This window comes from Tachyglossus aculeatus, chromosome 8 (assembly GCF_015852505.1).
Source record: "Tachyglossus aculeatus isolate mTacAcu1 chromosome 8, mTacAcu1.pri, whole genome shotgun sequence".
Taxonomy (NCBI): domain Eukaryota; kingdom Metazoa; phylum Chordata; class Mammalia; order Monotremata; family Tachyglossidae; genus Tachyglossus; species Tachyglossus aculeatus.
This window is the reverse complement of record NC_052073.1, coordinates 34,925,311-34,936,690: the sequence shown is the minus strand read 5'-3', so window position 1 is coordinate 34,936,690 and position 11,380 is coordinate 34,925,311. Positions and strand designations below refer to the sequence as shown.

The 11,380-nt window shown below is 53.0% G+C and overlaps 1 protein-coding gene across 1 annotated transcript in view; it reads right to left on the bottom strand.

Annotated features, from left to right (window-relative positions):
* Positions 1-6,417: 6,417 nt before the first annotated feature.
* CD40 (CD40 molecule) overlaps positions 6,418-11,380 on the bottom strand; it is a 28,549-nt gene continuing 23,586 nt past the window's right edge. Inside the window, exons 8-9 of the mRNA XM_038750622.1 lie at positions 9,709-9,749; positions 6,418-6,534 (exon numbers count right to left, since the gene is read on the bottom strand). Coding sequence (XP_038606550.1) covers positions 6,418-6,534; positions 9,709-9,749 — 158 coding nt within the window. The remainder of the gene's footprint in view (positions 6,535-9,708; positions 9,750-11,380) is intronic.

Sequence of the window (11,380 nt, the reverse complement as noted above, 5' to 3'; positions counted from 1 at the left end):
GCTAACCCTTCGGCTATAGGTGTGGGAAGCGCTGACCATTATCCTGTGGGGGTGGGAAGCGCTAACCATTATCCCGTGGGTGTGGGAAGCGCTAAACATTGTGCTACGGGTGTGAGAGGCGCTAACCACTGTCCTGTGGGGGTGGGAAGCGCTGACCATTGTCCCTGTGGGTGTGGGAAGCGCTGACCATTGTCCCTAAGGCTGTGGGAAGCGCTAACCATTGTCCCGTGGGTGTGGGAAGCGCTGACCATTATCCTGTGGGTGTGGGAAGCGCTGACCATTGTCCCTAAGGGTTTGGGAAGCGCTGACCATTGTCCCAAGGGTGTGGGAAGCGCTAACCATTGTCCCGTGGGTGTGGGAAGCGCTAACCATTGTCCTTTGGGTGTGGGAAGCGCTGACCGTTGTCCTTAAGGGTGTGGGAAGCGCTGACCATTGTCCTTAAAGGTGTGGGAAGCGCTGACCATTGTCCCATGGGTGTGGGAAGCGCTAACCATTGTCCCGTGGGTGTGGGAAGCGCTAACCATTGTCCTTTGGGTGTGGGAAGCGCTGACCATTGTCCCTAAGGGTGTGGGAAGCGCTGACCATTATCCTGTGGGTGTGGGAAGCGCTGACCAGTCCCTAAGGCTGTGGGAAGCGCTGACCATTGTCCCGTGGGTGTGGGAAGCGATAACCATTGTCCTTTGGGTGTGGGAAGCGCTGACCGTTGTCCCGTGGTGGGAAGCGCTAACCACTGTCCTTTGGATGTGGGAAGCGCTGACCATTGTCCCTAAGGCTGTGGGAAGCGCTAATCATTGTCCCGTGGGTGTGAGAAGCGCTGACCATTGTCCCTAAGGGTTTGGGAAGCACTGACCATTGTCCCGTGGGTGTGGAAAGCGCTGACCATTGTCCCGTGGGTGTGGGAAGCGCTAACCGTTGTCCCGTGGGTGTAAGACGCGCTAACCGTTGTCCGTGGGTGTGGGAAACGCTGACCATTGTCTTGTGGGTGTGGAAAACGTCGACCATTGTCGCGTGGGTGTAAGAAGCGCTGACCATTGTCCTACGGGTGTGAGAGGCGCTAACCATTGTCCCGTGGGTGTGGGAAGCGCTAACCATTGTTCTGTGGATGTGGGAAGCACTGACCATTGTCCTATGGGTGTGGGAAGCGCTGACCACTGTCCCGTGGATGTGGGAAGTGCTAACCATTGTCCCATGGGTGTGGAAAGCGCTAACCATTGTCCCGTGGATGTAAGACACGCTGACTATTGTCCTGTGGGTGTGGGAAGCGCTGACCATTGTCCCTAAGGGTGTGGGAAGCGCTGACCATTGTCCCGTGGGTGTGAGAAGCGCTGACCATTGCCCCGTGGTTGTGAGAAACGTTAACCATTGTCCTGTGGGTGTGAAAAGCGCTGACCATTGTCCCTAAGGGTGTGGAAAGCGCTGACCATTGTCCCGTGGGTATGGGAAGCGCTAACCATTGCCCCGTGGGTGTAAGAGGCGCTAACCATTGTGCTACGGGTGTGAGGGGCGCTAACCATTGTCCTGTGGGGGTGGGAAGCGCTGACCATTGTCCCTATGGGTGTGGGAAGCGCTGACCATTGTCCCGTGGATGTAAGACGCGCTAGCCATTGTCCTATGGGTGTGGGAAGCGCTGACCATTGTCCCTAAGGCTGTGGGAAGCGCTAACCATTGTCCCTAAGGCTGTGGGAAGCGCTGACCATTGTTCCGTGGGTGTGGGAAGGGTTGACCATTGTCCGGTGGGTGTGAGAACGCTAACCATTGTCCCGTAGGTGTGGGAAGCGCAAACCATTGTCCTGTGGGTGTAAGACGCGCTAACCATTGTCCTATGGGTGTGGGAAGCGCTGACCACTGTCCCGTGGATGTGGGAAGCGCTAACCATTGTCCCATGGGTGTGGAAAGCGCTAACCATTGTCCCGTGGATGTAACACATGCTGACCATTGTCCTGTGGGTGTGGGAAGCGCTGACCATTGTCCCTAAGGCTGTGGGAAGCGCTAGCTATTGTCCCGTGGGTGTGGGAAGCGCTGACCGTTATCCTGTGGGTGTGGGAAGCGCTGACCATTGTCCCTAAGGCTGTGGGAAGCGCTGACCATTGTCCCAAGGGTGTGGGAAGCGCTAACCATTGTCCCGTGGGTGTGGGAAGCGCTAACCATTGTCCTTTGGGTGTGGGAAGCGCTGACCATTGTCCCAAGGGTGTGGGAAGCGCTAACCACTGTCCCTAAGGGTGTGGGAAGCGCTGACCATTATCCTGTGGGTGTGGGAAGCGCTGACCAGTCCCTAAGGCTGTGGGAAGCGCTGACCATTGTCCCGTGTTTGTGGGAAGCGATAACCATTGTCCCAAGGGTGTGGGAAGCGCTGGCCATTTTCCCGTGGGTGTGGGAAGCGCTAACCATTGTCCCTAAGGGTGTGGGAAGCGCTGACCATTACCCTGTGGGTATGGGAAGCGCTGACCATTGTCTTTTGGGTGTGGGAAGCGCTGACCATTGTCCCTAAGATTTGGGAAGCGCTGACCATCGTCCCGTGGGTGTGGGAAGCGCTGACCCTTGTCCCGTGGGTGTGAGAAGCGCTGACCATTGTCCCTAAGGGTTTGGGAAGCACCGACCATTGTCCCGTGGGTGTGGGAAGCGCTAACCATTGTCCCGTGGGTGTGGGAAGCGCTAACCATTGTCCCGTGGGTGTGGGAAGCGCTGACCATTGACCCGTGGGTGTGGGAAGCGTTGACCATTGTCCGGTGGGTGTGAGAACGATAACCATTGTCCCGTAGGTGTGGGAAGCGCTAACCATTGTCCCGTGGATGTAACACACGCTGACCATTGTCCTGTGGGTGTGGGAAGCGCTGACCATTGTCCCTAAGGGGTGTGGGAAGCGCTAACCATTGTCCCTAAGGGTGTGGGAAGCGCTGACCATTGTCCCTAAGGGTGTGGAAAGCGCTGACCATTGTCCCGTGGGTGTGGAAAGCGCTAACCGTTGTTCCGTGGGTGTAAGAGGCGCTAACCATTGTCCCGTGGGTGTGGGAAGCGCTGACCATTGTCCCGTGGGTGTGAGAAACGTTAACCATTGTCCTGTGGGTGTGAAAAGCGCTGACCATTGTCCCTAAGGGTGTGGGAAGCGCTGACCATTGTCCCGTGGGTGTGGGAAGCGCTAACCGTTGTCCCGTGGGTGTAAGAGACGCTAACCATTGTCCCGTGGGTGTGGGAAGCGCTGACCATTGTCTCGTGGGTGTGGGAAACGTCGACCATTGTCCCGTGGGTGTGGGAAGCGCTGACCATTGTCCTATGGGTGGAAGACGCGCTAACCATTGTCCCGTCGGTGTGGGAAGCGCTAAACATTGTGCTACGGGTGTGAGAGGCGCTGACCATTGTCCCGTGGGGGTGGGAAGCCCTGACTATTGTCCTGTGAGTGTGGGAAGCGCTGACCATTGTCCGGTGCTTAGTACAGTGCTCTGCACACAGTAAGCGCTCCATAAATACGATTGATTAATTGCTACTAATAATGATGGCATTTGCTAAGCGCTTACTCTGTGCCAAGCACTGTTCTGAGCGCTGGGGAGGTTACACGGTGATCCGGTTGCCCCCCGGGGGGGCTCCCAGTCTTCACCCCCATGTTACAGATGAGGGAACTGAGGCCCAGGGAAGGGAAGGGACTCGCTCAAGGTCACCCAGCTGACAATGGGCGGAGCCGGGATTCGAACCCATGACCCTCGACTCCAAAGCCCGGGCTCTTTCCACTGAGCCATGCTGCTTCTTTATTGAACCCCCACAGACACCCCAAAAGCGACAGGCCTGCCCCAAACCCTCCCCCTCATCCACCTCTCACCCTTCTCTCTGTCTCTCTCGTTCTCTCTGTGTCTCTCTCTGTCTCTCACTCTCTCTGCGTCTGTCTCTGTCTCTCATGTTCTGTGTCTGTCTCTGTGTCTCTCTGTCTCTCGCACACGCTCTTTCTATGTCTCTCTGTGTCTCTGTTTGCATCTCTCAAGTGGCTCTGCCACACTTAATAATAATAATAATAATTGCATTTATTAAGCGCTTACTATGTGCAAAGGACCGTTCTAAGCGCTGGGGAGGTTACAAGGTGATCAGGTTGTCCCACGGATCACCTTGTAGTAGTAATAATAATAATAATAATAATAGCATTTATTAAGCACTTACAACGTGCAAAGCACTGTTCTAAGCGCTGGGGAGGTTACAAGGTGATCAGGTTGTCCCACGGATCACCTTGTAGTAGTAATAATAATAATAATAATAGCATTTATTAAGCACTTACAATGTGCCAAGCACTGTTCTAAGCGCTGGGGAGGTTACAAGGTGATCAGGTTGTCCCACGGGGGGCCTCACAGTTTTTAATCCCCATTTTCCAGATGAGGGAACTGAGGCCCAGAGAAGTGAAGTGACTTGCCCCAACTCACACAGCTGACAGTCGGCAGAGCCGGGATTTGAACCCATGACCTCGGACTCCAAAGCCCGGGCTCCTTCCACTGAGCCGCGCTGCTTCTCAACTTGTCAACTGTGCGACCTTGGGAAAGTCACTTCACTTCTCTGGGCCTCAGTTCCCTCATCTGTCAAATGGGGAATAAGACTGGGAGCCCCACGGGGGGACAAGCTGATCACCTTGTATCTCCCCCAGCGCTTAGAACAGTGCTCGGCACATAGTAAGCGCTTCACAGATACCATCATTATTATGATTATCTCTCTCTGATTCTGTCTCTCTCGCTCTTTCTGTGTCTGTCTCTGCGTGTCTCTGCATCTCTGTCTCGCTCGCACGCTCTGTCTCTGTCTCTTTGTCTCTCTTTCTGTCTCTGTCGCCCCCCTCGCTCTCTGTTTCCGTCTCCATCTCTCTCTGCGTCTCTGCATCTCTGTCGTCCCCCTCACTCTCTGTTGACCTCTCCATCTCTGTGTCTCTCCATCTCTGTCATCCCCCTCGCCCTCTGTTTCCCTGTCTCCATCTCTCTCTGTGTCTTTCCATCTCTGTCATCCCCTTGCTCTCTCTGTTTCCCCATCTCCATCTCTCTCTGTGTCTCTCCATCTACTCCCCTCACACTCTCTCTGTTTCCCCGTCTCCATCTCTCTCTGTGTCTCTCCATCTCTGTCGTCCCCCTCGCTCTCCGTTTCCATCTCCATCTCTTTCTGTGTCTCTCCATCTCTGTCATCCCCCTCGCTCTCTCTGTTTCCATCTCTATCTCTCTGTGTCTCTCCATCTCTGTCATCCCCCTGGCTCTCTGTTTCCATCTTCATCTCTGTGTCTCGCCATCTCTGTCATCCCCCTCGCTCTCTGTTTCCGTCTCCATCTCTGTCTGTGTCTCTCCATCTCTGTCATCCCCCTCGCTCTCTGTTTCCATCTCCATCTCTCTGTGTCTCTCCATCTCTTTCATCCCCTTGCTCTCTGTTTCCCTGTCTCCATCTCTGTCTGTGTCTCTCCATCTCTGTCGTTCCCCTCGCTCTCTGTTTCCCTGTCTCCATCTCTCTCTGTGTCTCTCCATCTCCGTCATCCCCCTCACTCTCTCTCTCTGTTTCCATCTCCATCTCTCTCTGTGTCTCTCCATCTCTGTCATCCCCCTCACTCTCTCTCTGTTTCCCTGTCTCTATCTCTCTGTGTCTCTCCATCTCTGTCATCCCCTTGCTCTCTGTCTGTTTCCCTGTTTCCATCTCCCTCTGTGTCTCTCCATCTGTCATCCCCCTCGCTCTCTCTCTCTGTTTCCATCTCCATCTCTCTCTGTGTCTTTCCATCTCTGTCATCCCCCTCACTCTCTCTCTGTCTCCATCTCTCTGTGTCTCTCCATCTCTGTCATCCCCCTCACTCTCTCTGTTTCCGTCTCCATCTCTCTGTGTCTCTCCATCTCTGTCATCCCCCTCACTCTCTCTCTCTCTCTGTTTCCCTGTCTCTATCTCTCTGTGTCTCTCCATCTCTGTCATCCCCTTGCTCTCTGTTTTCCTGTTTCCATCTCTCTCTGTGTCTCTCCATCTGCCATCCCCCTCGCTCTCTCTCTCTGTTTCCATCTCCATCTCTCTCTGTGTCTCTCCATCTCTGTCATCCCCCTCGCTCTCTCTGTCTCCATCTCTCTGTGTCTCTCCATCTCTGTCATCCTCCTCGCTCTCTGTTTCCATCTCCATCTCCGTCTGTGTCTCTCCATCTCTGTCACCCCCATCCCTCTCTCTGTTTCCCCGTCTCCATCTCTCTGTGTCTCTCCATCTCTGTCCGTCTCTCTCCCCCCGCCCCCCGCTTCAGGCCGGCCTCCTCCTCCTCCACGAAGCCCTCCGTCTTGCTTTTAGCAACCGGGGAGCAGGGAAGGGTCTTTTCCCGGTAAGGTGGGGGGTCAGCCCGAAGGTCCTGACGTGGGGAGGGGGTCGCAGGAGCCCCCCACTAGGCCTGGTCCTGCATCCCAGGATGCTCAGCACTGGGTGGGTGGGTGGGTGGGTGGGTGGTCCTCACTGCCTCTCCTGCTCGGAGATGTGACTTTCTTTGCCGGTCTCTTGGATGGGGAAGGGGTCTTCCACCTCCTGGGGGCCGGCGTGGGGCAGCACCCCCTCCTCTAATTCCACCTGCTGGAGGGAAAAAGCGAGACCCCCCCAAAAAATCCGTGAGGGGCCTCCGCCCAACCTCCCAAGCGCTCAGTACAGTGCCCTGCACACAGTAAGCAGCGTGAAGCAGAGACACAGAGAGAGATGGAGACAGGGAACCAGAGAGAGAGAGAGAGAGGGAAGCTGCGTGGCTCAGTAGGAAAGAGCCCGGGCTTTGGAGTCAGAGGTCCTGGGTTCAAATCCCGGCTCCGCCAATTGTCAGCTGGGTGACTTCGGGCGAGTCGCTTCACTTCTCTGGGCCCCAGTGACCTCAGCTGGAAAATGGGGATGGGGACTGTGAGCCCCACGAGGGACAACCTGGTCACCTTGTATCCTTCCCAGTGCTTAGAACAGTGCTTGGAGCACAGTAAGCGCTTAATAAATGCCATCAAAAAAAAGTAAGCGCTCAATAAATACGATTGAATGAATGAATAAGTGAGGAGGCCGCGGCCTACCTCCTTCCCTCCGCTGGCTGCCGGGCGAAGGGTGGGGTCGACCGCCGGATGATAATAATAATAATAATAATAATTAATAATGATGATGGTATGGGAGAGGGGGACGACAGAGATGGAGAGACACAGAGAGAGATGCAGATGGGGAAACGGGGGGGGGAAGAGGACAGAGATGGAGAGACACAGAGAGAGATGGAGACAGGGAAACAGAGAGAGAGCAAGGGGGATGACAGAGATGGAGAGACACAGACAGAGATGGAGACAGGGAAAAAGAGAGAGAGTGTGAGGGGGATGACAGAGATGGAGAGATACAGAGAGATGGAGATGGAAACAGAGGGCGAGAGGGGTGACAGAGATGGAGAGACACAGAGAGAGATGGAGACAGGGAAACAGAGAGGGTGAGGGGAACGACAGAGATAGAGAGACACAGACAGAGATGGAGACAGGGAAACAGAGAGCAAGGGGATGGAAGAGATGGAGAGACACAGAGAGATGGAGACGGAAACAGAGGGTGAGTGGGATGACAGAGATGGAGAGACACAGAGAGAGATGGAGACAGGGAAACAGAGAGCGAGGGGATGAAAGAGATGGAGAGACACAGAGAGATGGAGATGGAAACAGGGTGAGAGGGATGACAGAGATGAAGAGACACAGACTGAGATGGAGATGAAACAGAGAGTGAGGCGGATGACAGAGATGGAGAGACACAGAGAGAGATGGAGATGAAACAGAGAGTGAGGCGGATGACAGAGATGGAGAGACACAGAGAGAGATGGAGACAGGGAAACAGAGAGAGGGAGAGGGGAATGACAAAGATGGAGAGACACAGAGAGAGATGGAGACAGGGAAACAGAGAGCGAGGGGATGAAAGAGATGGAGAGACACAGAGAGAGATGAAGACAGAGAAACAGAGAGTGAGGGGAATGGCAGAGATGGAGAGACACAGAGAGAGATGGAGATGGGGAAACAGAGAGAGAGTGAGGGGGATGACAGAGATGGAGAGACACAGAGAGAGCTGGAGACAGGGAAACAGAGAGAGAGCGAGGGGATGACAGAGACAGAGAGACACAGAGAGAGATGGAGACAGGGAAACAGAGAGAGAGAGAGCGACAGGGATGACAGAGATGGAGAGACACAGAGAGATGGAGATGGGGAAACAAAGAGAGGGCGAGGGGGACGACAGAGGCGGAGAGACACAGAGAGATGGAGACAGGGAAACAGAGAGAGGGCGAGGGGGATGACAGAGATGGAGAGACACAGAGAGATGGAGACAGGGAAACAGAGAGAGAGCGAGGGGGATGACAGAGACGGAGAGACACAGAGAGAGATGGAGACAGGGAAACAGAGAGAGCAAGGGGATGACAGAGACAGAATGAGAGACAGAGAGACAAAGAGACAGTGTACAGAGACAAAGAGACAGAGAACGCGCTTACTACTTGCGGGCATTGGACTGAGCACTGGGGTGGATACGATAAGAATAATAATAACAATAATAATAATAATAATAGTATTTGGTGAGCGCTTACTACGTGCCAAGCACCATATTAAGCGCTGGGGTGGATATGATAATAATAATGATGGTATTTGTTGAGCGCTTACTATGTGCCAAGCACCGTACTAAGCGCTGGGGTGGATACGATAATAATAATAATGATGGTATTTGTTGAGCGCTTACTATGTGCCAGGCTCTGTACTAAGTGCTGGGGTGGATGATACAATAATGACAATAATGATGGTATTTGTTGAGCGCATACTATGTGCCAAGCACTGTTCTAAGCGCTGGGGGAGATACAAGGTGATCAGGTTGTCCCCCGTGGGGCTCACGGTCTTCACCCCCATTTTCCCGGTGAGGGAACTGAGGCCCAGAGAAGTGAAGTGACTTGCCCAAGGTCACACAGCTGACAACTGGCGGGGGCAGGATTAGAACCCACGACCTCTGACTCCCAAGCCCGGGCTGCGGTCACTGAGCCCCGCCGCTTCTCGCAAATTGGGTTGGACACAGTCGCTGTCCCACATGGGGCTCGCAGTCTTCACCGGTTCGATCCTATTTATTGAGCGCTTACCGTGTACTCTTCTAGACTGTAAGCCCACTGTTGGGTAGGGACCGTCTCTAGATGTTGCCAACTTGGACTTCCCAAGCGCTTAGTACAGCACTCTGCACCCAGCAAGCGCTCAATAAATACGATCGAATGAATGGATGAATGACAGGGTGCAGAGCGCTGTACTAAGCGCTTGGGAAAGTCCAAAAGGGCAATAAAGAGAGGCCGTCCCTGCCCACAAACCCCCAACGTCTCACACCCCACTGAAGCCCTCCCTGATTCATCTCCCATCTCTCCGGCCTCATAGGTGACTTATCCAAGGTCACGCAGCAGATGGAGGCCAAATCTGGGAATGGGGATTCCCAACTTTTCCCATCACGCCCTTCTTTACTCGATTCTTTTTTTGGAGGCCAAATCTGGGAATGGGGATTCCCAGCTTTTCCCATCACGCCCTTCTTTATTCGATTCTTTTTTTGGAGGCCAAATCTGGGAATGGGGATTCCCAGCTTTTCCCATCACGCCCTTCTTTACTCGATTCTTTTTTTGGAGGCCAAATCTGGGAATGGGGATTCCCAACTTTTCCCATCACGCCCTTCTTTGCTCGATTCTTTTTTCCCGTCAGAAGTTTATCCCTAGTGCGGGGGTCGCGGGGCGGAGGGGGGCTCTACCTTCAGCTTCTGTTTCTGGATTTTCCTCCTGGAACAGGAAGCTGGGAAGAGAGAAGGGCTGGGTGAGTCTTGCATCCATTCAACCGTATTTACTAATAATTCATTCAATCATTATTATTATAAGTAATAATACTAATAATGATCAATCAATCAATCAATCGTATTTGTTGAGCGCTTACTGTGTGCTGAGCACTGGACTAAGCGCTTGGGAAGTCCAAGTTGGCAACATAGAGAGACGGTCCCTACCCAACAGCGGGCTCACAGTCTAGAAGTAATAATACTAATAATGATCAATCAATCAATCAATCGTATTTATTGAGCGCTTACTGTGTGCAGAGCACTGGACTAAGCGCTTGGGAAGTCCAAGTTGGCAACATCTAGAGACGGTCCCTACCCAACAGTGGGCTCACAGTCTAGAAGTAATAATACTAATAATGATCAATCAATCAATCAATCAATCGTATTTATTGAGCGCTTACTGTGTGCAGAGTACTGTACTAAGCGCTTGGGAGATTCAGGTTGGCAACATATAGAGACGGTCCTTACCCAACAGTGGGCTCACAGTCTAGAAGTAATAATAATAATAACGATGGCATTTATTAAGCACTTACTATGTGCCAAGCACTGTTCTAAGCGCTGGGGAGGTTACAAGGTGATCAGGTTGCCCCACGGGGGGCTCACAGTCTTCATCCCCATTTGACAGATGAGGGAACTGAGGCCCAGAGAATAATAATAATAACGATGGCATTTATTAAGCACTTACTAGGTGCCAAGCACTGTTCTAAGCACTGGGGAGGTTACAAGGTGATCAGGTGGTCCCACGTGGGGCTCACAGTCTTCATCCCCATTTGACAGATGAGGTAACTGAGGCTCAGAGAAGTGAAGTGACTCTCCCAAAGTCACCCAGCTGGCAAGTGGCGGAGCCGGAATTTGAACCCACGACCTCTGACTCCAAAGCCCGGGCTCTTTCCACGGAGCCATGCTGCTTCTCCAGTAATAATAATAATAATGATATTTATTAAGTGCTTACTATGTGCAAAGCACTGTTCTAAGCGCTGGGGAGATTACAAGGTGATCAGGTTGTCCCACGGGGGGCTCACAGTCTTCATCCCCATTTGACAGATGAGGTAACTGAGGCTCAGAGAAGTGAAGTGACTCGCCCAAAGTCACCCAGCTGACAAGTGGCGGAGCCGGGATTTGAACCCGTGACCTCCGACTCCAAAGCCCGGGCTCTTTCCACGGAGCCACGCTGCTTCTCCAGTAATAATAATAATAATGTTATTTATTAAGTGCCTACTATGTGCAAAGCACTGTTCTAAGCGCTGGGGAGATTACAAGGTGATCAGGTTGTCCCACGGGGGGCTCACAGTTTTTAATCCCCATTTTACAGATGAGGGAACTGAGGCTCAGAGAAGTGAAGTGACTCTCCCAAAGTCACCCAGCTGACAAGTGGCGGAGCCGGAATTTGAACCCACGACCTCTGACTCCAAAGCCCGGGCTCTTTCCACGGAGCCATGCTGCTTCTCCAGTAATAATAATAATAATGATATTTATTAAGTGCTTACTATGTGCAAAGCACTGTTCTAAGCGCTGGGGAGATTACAAGGTGATCAGGTTGTCCCACGGTGGGGCTCCCAGTTTTTAATCCCCATTTTCCAGATGAGGGAACTGA